This window comes from Harpia harpyja, chromosome 2, assembly GCF_026419915.1.
Source record: "Harpia harpyja isolate bHarHar1 chromosome 2, bHarHar1 primary haplotype, whole genome shotgun sequence".
NCBI classification, from domain to species: Eukaryota; Metazoa; Chordata; class Aves; order Accipitriformes; family Accipitridae; genus Harpia; species Harpia harpyja.
The window spans coordinates 39,507,689-39,524,102 of record NC_068941.1 but is presented as its reverse complement, the minus strand read 5'-3'; the positions used below and the strand labels follow the sequence as shown (position 1 = coordinate 39,524,102).

The 16,414-nt window shown below is 37.9% G+C and overlaps 2 protein-coding genes across 5 annotated transcripts in view; both read left to right on the top strand.

The window, feature by feature from the left end:
* SARAF (store-operated calcium entry associated regulatory factor) overlaps positions 1-16,414 on the top strand; it is a 299,073-nt gene that overhangs the window by 55,189 nt on the left and 227,470 nt on the right. The window lies entirely within an intron of this gene.
* Positions 1-16,414, top strand: part of TNKS (tankyrase) — a 147,847-nt gene that overhangs the window by 103,827 nt on the left and 27,606 nt on the right. For all 3 annotated transcript variants that reach the window (XM_052776663.1, XM_052776658.1, XM_052776673.1), the window contains 6 exons: positions 58-124; positions 583-769; positions 2,811-2,932; positions 5,524-5,615; positions 5,710-5,788; positions 14,000-14,171. In XM_052776663.1, the coding sequence (XP_052632623.1) occupies positions 58-124; positions 583-769; positions 2,811-2,932; positions 5,524-5,615; positions 5,710-5,788; positions 14,000-14,171 (719 nt within the window). The remainder of the gene's footprint in view (positions 1-57; positions 125-582; positions 770-2,810; positions 2,933-5,523; positions 5,616-5,709; positions 5,789-13,999; positions 14,172-16,414) is intronic.

Here is a 16,414-nt window from a genome sequence, read left to right as displayed (position 1 = left end):
GTTCCTCCTTTAAAAATGCTGCTTAAATAAATTTGTCATTTGCCTTCTTCCATACAGTGGTCTTGTGCCTCTTCATAATGCATGTTCATATGGACACTATGAGGTTACAGAGCTGCTGCTTAAGGTAAGCAGAGGGATGGAAAGTAGATTTAGATGTGTTAGGTGAGATATGAACTGTTTATACCAGAGCTGAAAAGGAAAATCTCCCCCCCCCCATAGTAACATTTTTCAAACATCCTGGACATCATTTCAGAAGTCTGCAACTTTACATCTTTCTGTGGCATGGTATATGTGAGTTTTTTCCCTGCCTAATTTCTTTGGACAGATAGTAGAGTTTCATTTATTTGAATTTTTCCATGGAAAAATCTGTTCTACTGAAAAACTAGCTCATACAGAAATTCTAATTTTTTTTGAGGATTCAACAGTATTTTTGTATATACAGGTATTTTTATAATTAATTTTTTGTGTATGTGTTCATATATGAAAGAATGGAACCAGTTTTTACAATGAAATGAGAATCTGTAAGCTTTTACTTGTTGAAGATGATTTCTTACTAATATAGGGCTTTCTTTGCTGTGCTAGCATGGTGCCTGTGTGAATGCTATGGACCTCTGGCAATTTACCCCCTTGCATGAGGCTGCTTCCAAGAACCGTGTGGAGGTCTGCTCCCTCCTGCTGAGTCACGGTGCGGATCCCACATTAGTCAACTGCCACGGCAAGAGTGCAGTCGATATGGCTCCAACGCCTGAGCTAAGGGAGAGGCTGACCTGTAAGTGTTTTCAGACTGGAAACAGTTGTCAGTGGGTGTAAAGGGGTGCTTTCCTTTCAAGCCAGCCCTCTCATCCTTCACAAGTAGATGCAAAGCAGCAGAGTAACTGCAGCTGTGCCTCTCAGTTTGAAGTACACAAATACCTCTAATATACCATTCGTGATATTGCCTGGTTTTCTTAGGTTTAAATTGTTTAAGGCACTGCTGAATCAGTGACTGTGGGGGTTTTTATTCTTAAAGTCCAGTTAAGTCACATAGGAGCCTCTATATCGAGGCTCTGTATCATACTTAGAGTAACTTCTGGAAGGTAGGTAGCTTCGGTGTGCAAACTTGGACATGGAAATTCCAGCACCTTCTTTTGTGGTCTTTGCAATCCTTATGCTGTTTACAAAGCAGCGTTTCAGCTCATAATTTGAATTTGTCTTCCTTTGTTTGCCCTCTTTTGAGGATTTGTTTTCTCGTTGTTATAAACTGTGAAAGATAATTAAATGAGACAAGTATGGAAACAAAGCATTATGAAGTTACAGAAAGCTCCTTCTTGAGAAGTAGATTCTGAACTCAATCATAAATAAGCTTTTGGTTTTGTCTGTCACCTTTCCAGTATAGCAGAAGCCCCCTGACACACTAAGAATGTGATCCTGCACTTTTCACAACCACAGCTAGTCAGGTTGTTGTCAGTCACTATTCTTTGCATGTGAAAGTGGTGAGATCATGTGCAGCAGAAAACTTTGCTCTAGGAGAAAAGAGGAGGGAGTTAATATCTTTTAGCTACTTCTCTACTCTCTATTCTGGGCGAGGTTAATTTACCATTTGTTTAAATTAGCAAGCAAAAAAAAAATTTTTATTAAAACTTTGTTTTATTTCTGTGTTTATAGTTTCTGGAGAGGAGTGGGGAAAGATTCATGTCCATTAATATCCACTGAAATGTGTGCACAACTGTGAGCATTATGCCAAATTTGACAGTATCTTGATGGGACATCCTGTATTTGCATACCCAAAATAACATGTTTAGTCTATTCTTGAGTTCTTTGGTTTTATACCTTAGGAATAATATTACATTTATTTGTTATTTCAGGATTTATTTGTACTTGTGCTTTGAGTAATGCTCTGTTTACAAAGAAATTTGAATTTTATTTGAAATGAAAACTTTAAAGTTATTATATTTATTTTTATTTCTAAATCCACAAATGTACTGGATGTTAAAACAAGGGTGGGAGAAGAAAGCCTTTCTTAAGCTTAGCATTTCAAGCTTGCTTATGAAAGAAAAATACTGATATTTTTACTGAGATTGCTGAGCGCTTTTTTTTTTTTTCCAATTCTAGTTCCCAGGTTCAGACATCATTCTTGCTAACCTAACTTTCATATGTACATTTTAAGAGAAACACTTTTAGTCCTTTTCAAATTCAGAATGATTTAAAACTAAAATGAACTAGCTGCTGAACTGAACAAGATGTGACACTGAAAATAACAAAATTACCTCTCCGTACTTGCAAAGATAAAACTGCTATCAAAAGCTGTTTTATCTTTGTAGCAGACTGGATTCAAATGCTTAGCCGGGGTAGCTTTCTTTAAGACCAATAGTTCAATATTTTATATTTAAATGATATATATTATTCTATTATATATAAATTATATATATTTATTCAGGCTTTACCTTGAATTATTTTAGTTGTAAATACAGTAAGGTTTTTGAAAAGCAACTGTAATGCTTTTTTCTGAAGAGCATTTAATAGCATTGTGCTCACTTGAACACATGCATAGGTAATTCAGAGGTCGCATATGCATTTAATATCAGGTGGCTGGAGGATAAGAGGGAGAAAAGCTATAAGGATTTTACCTCAAGGAATCACTTCCCCTCTCCTTCAGAATGTTCCTTCGGTTTCAATAAACCATGTTTCATGTTCTACGTCCCAGGTCAGCTACTGTCTGAAGATGTACAGAAATACTCTAATTTCCTCTTAATTGAGTATAGCTATCTTTCAATAACATTTATAAATGTGACATATTGCTGAATATTAAATGCATCTTTTTCCTCTAACAGATGAATTCAAAGGACACTCTTTACTGCAAGCAGCCAGAGAGGCAGACTTAGCCAAAGTGAAGAAGACACTTGCTTTGGAGATCATTAATTTTAAGCAGCCACAGTCGCATGAGACTGCACTGGTGAGATTATACAGTCAATCCATTTGTTTTGATAAATGTGGTGGTAGTGCTAGTTGAGTAGTTTTATTTCTACGCTATGAAAATACATTCATCATCTGAGATTGAGGATTTGCCATCAAGCACTTTATATATTAAAATTAAATCACCCTTATGGAAAAAACACCATATAATTTTTCATCACTTTTTTTTTCTTCTTCCTGGTAGATTACAGAAGGCCTCCAGCCACTCCTCACCTGTTCATTTTTCACTTCTCTTTTGCTCTTTTTCCCATCACCCTCCTTTTTTGTTGGTCAGTTGCTGGTTTTTTTTCTGGGGTCAAATTCTGTTCCAGTGGCCCAGTGCTTCCTTAATGTTTTATGTGGGCAAGCTTGGATTACAAATTTTCTTCATAGGGTATGCAAAATTGTGTTGCAAATAGATGCTAGGTATATATCATAGGGTCTTACAGGATTAGAATAGTACTGACAATACGTTAGCTATGGAAACAGGGGTCTTTGAGACTTCCCTGGCAGTATCCTGCTCTTATTTCATTGTTTGAAAGAAGCAGTGGAGGCAAAGAACACAGCCAGTATCCCAGATGCAGTGAAGGTGTTGAAGTTGAGAGAGACTGATGGTATTATTAAAACCATTACAGTTATGATACTTTATTCCAATGGAACATTTTCTTCACAGTGGTAGGTCTCAACTGCAGGCATACAACTGCATATTTAATGTTACAAACATTGTGATTGTGATCAGAACACTGTGTGTTGAGTACCAAGCATCCATATGCTCTGTTTTCTCCATGGAGGACTTAGCATCCTAGCCTGAACTTAGAACCAAGACAGAGAAGAGATATTTGGAGGCTGAGCACGAACACAATAGGAAATTTGGGATGATGTTATCGGTTTCTTCCTGACTATATCAGCTGCTGTGTAATGATCACTTCGTACTCCTGTGGTATTCTTTGTTCTTCTCCACCTGCTCATTCTGCAGAGACAGCTAGGCAAAATGGGATATTTTAGCTCTATTCATGTCCTTTGGTTCACTGTTCAATAAGTGTTTGACTGGGATTTCTCAATTTTTGCCTCCTGTACTTGAGATTTCCAAGTGGTCTCCCATCCAAAGGACTTAGCTTCCAGGATCAGATGATGTTATGTACAATTTAACCGAGCTATTCCTGTCTAAGCAGGGTGTCTTTTACCATGGGGCACTCGGGTCTGTGCCCTATTACCCCACAAAGGCCAAAGCAAGCACCTGGTTTATGTTTTGTGTTGCTCTGAGGTTTGGCAGTATTTCAGCATTTGTGTTGCTTTTAGTGCTGGTTTATCATATTGACAGGAAATACAGTTAGGGTATTAGCTGCAAAGCCTCAAAAATAGTACCACTCTTCAGAGCAAAAGTTGATCTTAATCTTTATTTACAAAGCTTGCCTTTGCAAACCTTGGACATGCTCTGCTGATGAACAGCAGTGTGGAAGCTTGAATGGCAGTTACTTCATAGTGAAGGCTGAAACTGGGGAAAAGATGATTATCAGTACTATTGCTACTTATTAGCATTCTGCTTGGGGTCTGTCTCATTGCAAAGGCTGTTGTTTTGCTATTGGAAAGTTTGAGAACTCTGTTCCAGGAGACTATCTGCTTTTTATGGGTTACTGGTTTAAAACATGGGTAAACATATAAACAAAAATACTCAAAACTCTCTTCTATTTCTCATAGTCTGCTATCTTGAGCTATCCAAACTTGAGACAAGCATTTCCGGACTGATTTTAAAGCATGGTGTTCAGCTTATGTGGAACCATGCTTGTAGTTTGAGGCCTCAGGAATGCATTGGTAGGGCCGCTGTTGAAATCACGTCAGGACCGATTGAGTCTAGTCGCTGCAGAGGATCAAAGAAGTGAGCACTTTGTTCCCTCCTTTTTTCTGGGTGCCGAACGCATAGACAAACCACAAGCAGACCCCAGCCACATTCAGGAGAATAGGTAAACCTAGCAAAGGGCTGTATGGTGTTCCCACAGGGGCAGGCTTGAGCATTGAAAGGTACTGTGTGAAAGATGCCTCTGTCTCATAGCATGGGAAAGAAGGTACTCTAAAAGAACTTTATTGCCTGTTTATTACATAATTTGTAACTGGGTGCATAACAGAGTTGCCAGTAGGTTAACAAGTTCAGTACCCGCTGAAATAAAAGAAGAAACAAAGCAACATTCAAAAGTCACCTTAATCTGACCACAGCAGCAGAATCTTAATGGACCTCTTTGGAATCCCTCTGTAGAAAGTTAGGCTGTTTCAAGCCCTTTGCCTTTACCTCCTTTGTGCATTATGTGCTGGTTTTGTCGTGATATCTTGTTCATATAGTTGGGAACATACAGCTTTTTTCATAAGTGACAAATAGCTTTAAAATGAAAATTGTTTTTCTGAGTAGAATAATTTAGCATTGATCAGTAGCTTGTATTTTGTTCAGTATGTTATAGTTTCGGCAGAAATATGATGGATTCTGTTTGTAAATTTTGTAGTCTGATGTTCAGCAGAATAATTAATGAGATGAAGTCATGGATCTTAAAGCTCTTTGTCATCTGTGTAGTTGAAATATAATTTATATTTACTTTTTTGCAGCACTGTGCTGTGGCCGCTGTGCATCCCAAGCGGAAGCAAGTTACAGAACTATTGCTCAGGAAAGGAGCAAATGTTAATGAGAAAAACAAAGAGTAGGTTTCTGAAATTTTTGTATTTTCCAAAGGACTCTGTCATACAAGGAATGTAAAACTAATTTTTTTTTATTTTTTTTTATTTTTTTTGTAGTTTCATGACACCTCTGCATGTTGCAGCTGAAAAAGCTCATAATGATGTCATGGAAGTTCTACATAAACATGGAGCAAAGGTAAATAAATATATTTTATTTAAGGCAAAAGGCAAGAAGAAGGGTTATATCGGTTATACAGTGTTAATTGTTATGATAGTTGTTGCTTTTTCTTCTGTATGCCTTGTGCTTCTCCTGTTAACCTTGAACTGTGTTTATCTTAAATCAGTACAGGATGTTCAGGTCTTCTCTCCAGTACTGAATACAGGCTTTAGGAGTCTAGCTTACTTGTTTTTAATGAATCTTGCTACTCATTTCTTATAAATGTGGTCATCTAGGTGCCTCTTGTTGCTTTATCTTGTTGGCTCAAAAATATCCAAAGTCTGAGTTTGCTGACACTGAGTTTAGTAGTCTAATGCTAGGCATCCCTTAGCCCTTGCTTGCTTCTTATTCTCTTGGTCAGATTGTTTTGCCATGTCCTTTAGCCACTGATAGGTGCTGACCAAAGTAATTTGTGAGCCTATGGTGAAGCTTGCTCAGAAGCACATGGTTCAGCAAGTTATTAGTTAAAGGCAGAGGAAAGTATAACTTTATTTAGGATGTCTTTTAAGCATCTTTCAGAAGTATTTCAGAATGATCTTTCTCTGAGTTTTAGCAGCAAACTTGACATTCATGGTAATGATAGACTTAGCTACTTAATTTTCTCAGAAACTCTTCTTGATGCGTACTTTCTTTGCATCGGTTAAAATATAAATGATCTCCTTATTTTGCTTTTAAGGGGGCTCACATTACTCTCTTTGAGCCTTCATCTTCATTCAGGTAGCTAGAAATGAAGAAATATACCTGTAATAATAATCTAGTGTGTCACTGTCAGTGTGCTAGGAGGTGCAAGCAACGTAATCGTATGCATAGTTAATACAAAGTCTTTTTATTTTGAAACAATGAATTGTAATTTATAAGCCTGTATGAGAGCTCATTGCCAGATTTCAGTAGCTGGTTCACTTCCATAGTACTTTAATGGCATCGTACAAGAGCTTAACAACAATACCATGACAGAGTTTATCGCAATCGAGAATCCTGATGCAGTGGTGACATACCAAGATTTTTCTTGGGGGTAAAGCAGGACCAGAGGTCTCAGTTATAGTCGTTAAAACCATTCATTATCATTTTCCCAGATTCACTCTTAGTAGCATACCTATGCACTGAAAGCGAAAAAATTTCATGTTGCCTTAGGAATAGATACCTCATGGCTTTATCGATCTGATTTTGCCCATGAATTCAGTACTGATGGTAGTTGGGTAGGCACTGAACAGGACATGCTGGAATTTCAAGTGTATTGATACCCAAGTACTATCTGCTTTGAAATACAAGGAATTTCTGTGTGCTGAGGGTTTCTGGAAGGACTGCTACTATACTGTAGGTATTTAAATTAGCGTTCCCTTGAAAATCTAGCTCTGTGTAGCCAGGTTAGGAGCAAGTTCAAAGACTTCATCCTTACTGGAATGGCTGAATTTTATTGTTTGTGTTAGTAGCACATTCTGATGATAGCTTGTAATTCTTTTATGTCCTGAAGCAGGGGTTCCTAAATCATGATCCATGAGTCACTTGTGGATTGAGTGGTGGTGGTGAGTGGCCCAGAGTTATCTACAGAATCATGTGGAGTGGTGTGTTCCATTGTTTTTTTCAGTTGGCAGTAAGCAAACAGAGGTACATGGTGGTCATTAAAACCCATTCTTCATTCATGTCCTGGTATATGCTTGCAATGTTATTCTAAGGATAGCCATTCACATTTGTGATCTAGCAAAGCACTTAAGTGCATGGCAGGAGACCACTAAAATTTAAGCATATATTTCCATACTGCAATGGATCAGGTCCCTCTTCATTGATTCCTTAGCTGTAAAACAGTACATAATGTAATCATGGTTTTTCATCAAAGGTAGGTCATTAAGGTTTACGAAGCACTTTGAAGTTCCCAGTTGGGATATGCTCTAGAGTATCAATTAGGTAACTAGGCATATTTAATCACTCTGAAATGTTTGGCTTGTTTGTATGTTATCATTTGACCTCTTGTTCATGCTTTGACTGTAGGCATTCAGTTCATCAGACACTCTTAAAATAGATATTTCTTTGTTTCTGATTGTTGGGACATGGCAGCTTTAATCCCTGAAGCATGATACAGGTTTTTGATTTTTTTTTTTTCCCTTTTTTTGTGTTTCTGGAAGCTTTTTCTTCCTGTTTACTCTTTTTGTGCCTTGAATTTTAGTTACTTCATAAGATGTAGTCAGATGTACTAAGCTCTTTGATCTTGTCTAGTTGTATTTTTTACAAGAGAGGGTTCTCGTGAGCTGGAGAATCTAGTTCCCCTGCAATAGCCGCCTCACAGTGAATACCCATTTGTTCTTCGAACAACACTCTCCTGCAGTTTAAGTACCTCTTTTCCATTTTGATACTTCCATTGCTGAGGTATTTGCAGTGAACAAACTGATTCTTCTTAGCCTTTGTTTTGCTAGGCTAAAAGTCTCAAACACTTAGTCTTCCCTCATAAGGGAACATTGCCATTTCCTAATCATCCTTATAACCCTTCGCTTTACTAGCACCAGAGGAAATTTTGGAGCTCAGGCAACGAGAATGGAATTCATTCCCCCTCTGCCTTACATGATGGCACTTCCATATCTCTAAAGTAAATGCTGGACTAATGCATACTGGGATCATGTTTGCCTTTTTAATAGACACAACACAGTAGTATTCAGACCCTTCCTGTAGTCTTGTAGTACACAGAGAATCTTGATTTTTTTTTTTCATGCTAATTTTTCATGTTCATGCCCTTCAGCATTCTCCTGTGCCAAGATCATTAATGAAAATACTAAAACAAAATTATCCTGTAGCCAATCACTGAGCAGCCCTCCCCCTTTCAATATGTTCAGTTCCCATATGATCCCATATCAAATGCTTACTGAAGTATGGATGGATGAGACCTACTGTATTTTCTTTACTTTGCAACAATTTCTTCCATCAAAGGAAAGGTACTGTATAAGTCAGCTTTAATCTACCTTCTGGAAACCACTACTGATTGTAGGGAGAGTAACGATTTGAAAAAGAGGAGTAACTGGAGTTTCAAAGAAAGTAGAACTTTCTTCTTCTGAAATACAGTGCCAAAAGGCAGACAGCTGATCCACAAAAAAACATCCAGTAATGGATTTAGGAGACAAAGTCATGTAAGTTTGTAGATTGAAAATCATTTGTGATTGCTTTAGCAATAGAGAAGCAGCTCTGCTATTTTCATGAGGAGCAGCTGTGATCTGTGTCAGACAGCAAAAGTGCAGTAACATGTGAAGTATGTATGTTTGGGAAATGGGCCGAAGCATGGTAAAGACTGCTTTAGGCAATTTGCTTGGGATGAACAAGAGGTGGTTCGTAGTCTTTGAACTGGATTTAATTATCCTTAATTTTATCACTGTGCAGATTTGCTGTTTGAAGTATGTCAGACTATAATAAAAAGTGAAAGACTGTTTGAATAACATGTGCCTCATCTAGACTTCTTTTACAGAAATATTTCTAAGAACACTAGTATTGCCAAGAGTCAACCTATACCCACAAATTGCTTATTTTGGTGTGTCTTGCTGGCCCTTACTGAGGACACAGACTAGATTTGTAATATGAACTGTGAAGAAGTGCTTGGTGCACATCACTTGCACATCAGCATGGTATATCTAAGCAATGCCTGTTCCATGGTCAGTGAAGATATTTTCATTAGCTTGTTACTTGAGTTTTCAGAATTGACTGTCAACTGTACATCTAAAGCACAGGTGAGAAACCCTGGGGTTTCTCAGAATTTTTGTCAAGAATGTTGATCATGAATGTTGATCATAAATGTCTGTGGTTTTAAATGCCATACCCACTTTTTACTTGTTTGCTTGAACTGCAGTGTGAAACAACATTTCACACCACTGCTTATTTGATGTTGAATATCCTCAAAGTACCTCATGAAAAACAAAAGCAGAGGATCTTTAAAGAATCCTCAAACATAAATGATTTTTTTATTAGACCCATGAGCAAATCTTCAAGTGCCACAATTGTATGTTTGAAGATGGTCAAAATCCTTTGTTTAAAAAGAAAATCACTTGAAGGTGGTGAACTAATGAAAAAGTGACTTTCGTCCTGTTTTGTTGTATTGCTAGATAGTTGGATACTTCTTATAACTAGCTCCTTGTCTGAATTTACAGATACATGGGAAATTTAATATGGTCAGAAAGACATTCAGCTTTCTAGCAGTGCAGAAGAAAAGGATTAAAGTCTTTTCTGAACTGGAATGATTGTTGGAAAGACCTGCAAGCATGCAAGTTCACTGGTATCTTGGGCAAGTGTGGAGATGTTATTAATGCTATTTGTTTAACTGTGCTATGCTTCTAAAGGATAACATTGAAACTATTCTTATGCAAGAGAAAATGAGCCTTTCTAAGATGGTGTTAGACAAATAGTGTCCCTATTCATGATGGTAGCAGAACTGGCTTCATTTTGCTCTGCTAGAAGGACCTGGCTTTATGGATCTTTGCATAATACAATTATTTCTGTGTGTCGGAGTAGTGTGTTGACAGCCTTTCATGATCATGGATTTGACAATGGTCACCATCTATCTAGACCCACACAACAGACTTTAAATGGTTGTGAATAACCTTGTTGTGTAATACCTTTCTTCCAACATTTCAAGTAGAGGTATGATCTTCTCAGGAAAGAATAAGCATCAAAAAATTGTATTTCCTTTCAGAAATGCAGCAGGTTCTGGACTATGATGGTTAACAACATGAAGAGCTGTGTGATCCGTTGTGATTGCGTGGTTCAACTTTTCTCACTGCTTAGACATCCAAACTTAGTGACATTAATCGTAAGCTTTTATGCAAAGGGACAACTGTGGAACATACGGCTGGATCATTTAGGAGCTTTCAGAGTGAAACTAGACCTTTTTTCTTCTTTTTTTCTTTTTTTTTTTTTCTTCTGACAGAGCTTGAAAATTCACCAGCCTCTCTTCACTCCTATCTTTTTTATTGTTAGTGGTGCACAAAGACACAAGACATACTGCAAGTTGTCTTCAAAATAAATGCAGCAGGAGAGCAGTTAGAATGCTTGCATTGTGCAGGGAAGGATACCCTGATACTGGAATGGCTGGCAGAGCACAAGTTTCACATGTGATTTTTAGAATGTACACCTTCTAGAAAGATCTCACAGAGAAAATTGCAGTGCTTGGAAGCTGTTGCATTTTGCACTGCTGTAGTGTCAAGGAGTAGTAGAATACACAGGGCCTTTGATACCAACAGAAAGCTGATACGCTTATGATGTCTTGCAAAAAAAGTTTCCTGAACAAGGCCCAGCTGTTGAGCTGCCACAAGGGCCTGGCAGCCAAGGGAATATTGCTGTAGCTGTGTATGCTGCTCTGAGACAGCAGCGGTGCAGGGAGGAAAAATCTCTTCGGTGTCTGATGATACACGACCATTTTGAGTTCTCTACTGCATATATCCAGGTTGGGGAAGAGGAAATGAAAGGGATAAAAGGAAGGAACAGAAGGAATTCTGCAGTGGGAAATACTGTATAAGATGGTATCTTTCAATGAAAAGCCTTACTTAAAAACACTTTTCCTTTGGTAACTGCATTCTGCTTTTATGTTGCAGTTTGAGCAGCAGAGTGACTGTTTTCATGCTGAACAGGGAAGAAACCAGATCCAGAGCCAGTGTGCTGTGGATCTAAAGCTGTCAAATCTGTCATTTTTAACTTCTTGCAGAAAACTAATTCATAAAGTAATTCAGAGCTGCAGCCTTCTAGTTTCAGACTGCATATAAAGGGGACCAGTTGAAAGTTCCTGATTTTTTTAATTAGTGCAGCTGAAACAATCTGCCTTCTTAGCACACAAATAAGGCAGTACACCTTGGATATTTTACATTTTGTCAAACAGAGTTTAAACTTGAGCTTTGAATTTTAAAGGGCACATGTTTTTAGATGTGGTATTGGGCAGGCATATGTCTTACCAGGTTTGATTTTTATGAGAGTTTAATCTCAGTTTGTATTTCAATTTGTAATGCTCAAATTGATTTTCACTTGGAAATAAATCCTGTTGCTTTCAGCCTTAGTGCAGTACGTTCTTGGGTTGGTTTTAGACAAGTGCTGCATGATTGGCAAGAGCAGATCTGCCTCAAAGTGAACATACTCCACATGAAATTGCCCTGCAAAGCCTAATTCTGCTCATGAGGGAAAGAACAGCTTCATGTGGTGCATGTGTCCCTCTGTCAGCTGCAGCCCTCTTTGTCCCGGAAGTAAGCAGGCATTTCTTCAAATGGCTGGCATTCTTCTGCCATAAGAATTGATTGCTGGCAAAGATAATTATTTGGAAGTGAAAGGAGACCTGCATACGACATGTGAGATGATGGATCTGATGACTCTGCCAGTGTTCTTTTCAAATGAATATTAATATTTTTTCCAGGTACACAGTTGGTATTGAGTTGTGCAGTGTGAATGCCTTGCTGCTGTTCTTCAATTTGTTCAGTACAGGAACATTTAACACAGGAATTCAGCGTTATGGAAGACGTTAATTGTGATTCTCTTTCTTGGGTGAACAGAGTGTTATCAGCTACTTTCAGAATCCACAAGTTTCATTTCATTCTGCCTTTACCATCACTAAACTTGTACGGCCCCAGACTTCTGCTTTTCTCTGTGCCCTTATCAGTGGTGAAAAGTATCCGGTGTCCTGAAATAGATGAGGATCATCATCTGAACAAAATGATGGATTTGGGACATTCAGCATCTAGTTAATATTTATGACAGCAGTAAGTTTTTATTTAAAACAAAACTTTTAGTGAAACCCCATTAGAGTGGCATGAGCTGAGCACGAGGTTAGAAGAAAGCAGAGCTGTTCTCCTGTACATCTTCCTGCAAGAGAGGTTTGTGATCTGAGAAATTCACGGTTTACCAGCCTGTAGAATTGTTCAGGGATATAGAAGAATTTCAGACAATATCAAATCACATTCTGCTTTATTTATGTGGCAGTTCTTTGTTCTTTCCTGTGGCTTGATATTGTTGTATTGCAGGTATTTTTCTTTGGTTTTTTGTCCTATGTGGTAGTAGATATTTTCTACATAGTTACTCCCCCAATTAAATTTAATTTAGTTACAGAATATGCATCTTACCCAAAATGTTTTTTCACTAGTTTTCATGGAAAGGTAGTAGGATTTGCAGGCTGCATTTTAGGTGAGAAATAACAAGCAAAACCTTTCTTCAGTGCCACCACAAAGATTTTGAGAAGGTAAAAAGGTGGGTTTGTACAGTAACAGAGTCTATTATGCATGCGGTTCACAGCCTGCAATCCGTAGGCTTGGAAACAGATAGGTTGTGAGTTGCTTGCAGAGAATATAGAGTAGTTCTGTATTTCATAAAGTGGTAAAAAAATGCTGTTGGACATTTGCATTTAAATTTGTCATGAATTGCTGCTAGGTACGAAGTATCTTCTTGAAAGGTTATTTTCATGAGGGTTTTTTTCTGCTTTTTAAAGCTCTCTATTACTCTCTTCCTTTCTCTGATAGTGAACCCATGGAGATGCTTCCAGTTATTTAGATACTCTGTTAGATCTTGACAGACAGATAGGTTTCCGTTATATCATACCCTTTGAAAGCTGTATTCTATTTTGCCTGTTTGTACGGTCTTGTATTGGGTAGGATTATATCCAGTTGTACTTAACATTTCTGTAAAAGTACAAAAACTGAGGGGGAAATTGAGTGTTTGTATCTAACCTCTTCCCCACCCCCCACACCCCCCTGCTTCATAGAACTCCTAATCTGACATCTTTGTTTTGCTTTAATTCTTGGTAGTGAGTAATGTTAATTCCCATTCTGAGGATGACAGATGGTAATTTCCTTAAAGCTGGAAGATCTTTGAATTGTTTGGTTAATTATTACCTCTTTCTCTTCTTCTGTGAGAGTTTTGCTTTTCTTGCACAAGGTTGATCTTCATTGAATTTGTCAAAGGCTTGATAGCTTTTTTAAGTATGGTTTGGGGGATCCTGTGTTGTCTGTTAGCCATGCAAACAAATAACCTGTGTTAAAAGACAGGAAAGCATCTGTGGTAAATTATCTTTACATTGGAGTGTTTACCTATTTTGTCATTTGGTTTTGTTTAGTTGCAATGCAGAGGGATTGACAGATAAATTTGCATGCTGGAAAATTCTTGTTATTGCTGCTCTTATTAAGAGCAGGGACAGGTGCAGGCTTTTAATTATAACTGTTTTATTTCATATTGCTGTTGATTTTTCAGATGAATGCACTGGACACACTTGGCCAAACAGCGTTGCACAGGGCTGCGTTAGCAGGTCACTTGCAAACCTGCCGGCTCTTGCTGAATTACGGCTCTGATCCCTCCATCATCTCTTTACAAGGCTTCACAGCAGCACAGATGGGAAATGAAGCAGTGCAACAAATTCTAAGTGGTGGGTAAAAATAAAGGCTTGTGTATTTGAACTTCAGCTTCTCCCTTTTCTTTACAGCTGTGGGTGTTATTTCTTTTTCAATGCAAGAGACTTGCAGTAGTTTTCTCATCCTCCTTTCTGCCATTGTGTGCACATATCTACAGTATGTACTGCGTGATACTTTTCAGAAGAAAACCACAACAAAACAAAAAAAGCCCTGCTCAATTCAGTGATTTTGTGCAAATTGGGAAGAAAATAAACATCTTGTGGATTTAGAGCGTGCTGCTGTACGGGGAGATTGTAGGAAGGCAGATGTGGGGAGTTTGGGGTTTTTTTGGTAGCAAGTTCTAAGGCAGCTGGCATATTGCTAAACATGTGAGAAACCTTTTTTCTCTCGTCAACCACTCTGTTAGGTACTCCATACTTTAGCAGTCACAAGCAGAGTGTTCCTGGCAGAAAATTACTGATAGTTGCTAAACTATTTGAACTTTTACTTCAAATCTCTTGCTTGTCCAGCAGAGAAAGATTTTTATTGTGAAAGTACTCTGGATACTGTTTAGATAACAATGTGTTTATATCTTGCATTAAAAAGGTAAATAGATCTTTGAAGAGGGTTCTACTATTTTTCATATAAGTGCTTGAGAGTTTGCATCCTCTTACCCATGCCACTTTTGAATTTTTGCCAGTAGGGAGAAGAATAATTGCAACAGTAGCTACTACAGATCAAGTAACTTACCTTAACAGTGGGATATGCATGTAGTCAAAGAAAGGCAGATACCCAGACAGAAGAGAAGACCCATGGTAGCTAGAAACTTCATTTCCTTCAGTGTTTTCAACAGTTGCCTTAAAACAGGCAAAATAAGAGGCATTTTACAGCAGTGCAAGGAAGGACTATTTGAAGTGTACCCATGCCTGAGACATAGCTGGTTACATATAGCTGGTTACACGAGTAGCATTACCTGTTTAAAGGATGCACGTGACTGTACATATTTGTATTGAGAGAGAAGAATGTTAGCTATGAATCAGAAGAAAGTAAGCATATCTCCTGCTGTTAAAGAGAATAGGAGTTTGATTTTAAAAAATAGTAAACTTACACGTATTCTGAAAACACTCATTTGATTTTTGATTAAAAATTCATTTTCACTGATTTACCTTTTCTAGGAAAACTAATTTCAGATGTCATACTGTACTGCTTTTCATTGGAGATGTAGCAGCCTTTCTCTTACATCCATGAAGGTGTTCAAGACTGACAAATTCAAAAGCTGAAAAAAAAGCATGTAGCATAGGGTTGTTGACATTTTGTTCTCTGTATTTCAAAGCTAGTAAATGAATGCTGAAATTATTTACGGAATATTACTGTGTGTTCATTTTTGTAAAATTGGGTTAAAGAAATCCTTTTTTTAAATGTTGGAGTTGTTTTGATAGTGATTTTTACCTGACTCATGAATTCGCAGCTTAAAATATTTTCCATAGAGTATAGGATTTTTTTTTTTCTCACACTTGATTGCTAAGCAACTTCCCAAATGTGAGATAACCATGAAAACAGCTTTCTGATGGCATAGTGGCCAGTGGATACAACTTTACTCTAGCTGCTTATGATTTTGGTTGCAACTGGTAGGAGTATGGCCATGTAATGTAAGAAAGCTTGTCAAGTGAGCTTGTTAATTTTTTCAAATGCTCATTAGAAAATGCTGCTGGTTTTGCTTTTCTTGGAGAGTAAGATTTGTTTTGTTTCTTTGCTCAGTGCAGCCTTTTGGTACTCAAGTTCTAATCTAGTGGAATTGAAATTTCTCTTTCCTCTAGTAATTAGATTGTGTTTATGATTGATTTCCTTTTTTACCCTGACCAAAGTCAGGGTCTTGGCTATCTTGTGAAGATAAGGACAGGTGTCCAGAGAAGAAAGAAACAATTGCTAAGGAGCAGAGCTTTGGATCCAGTATAGGACTTAGCCTCATCTATTCTCTCCCTACCTCAGGATGCTGAGGTGGTAGTGCTATTGGGGAGAGTGAGGGAGGGCAAATAACTTAAGACGAAGGTGTGAGCTGAAATCTTAACCCACTCCAACAACAGGAGTTTGATGCATGCTACACTCTGCCCACAGTCATTCACGTTTGTATCAACCCCTGCTGCCATCCTTCTCTTGCGGCATGTGTTTGAATCACTTAGAATCATAGAATCATTTAGGCTGGAAAAGACCTTTAAGATCATCAAGTGCAACTGCTTGCTAGTGCAACTGCTCCAGAAGATCGAGGTAGACTAGAGGA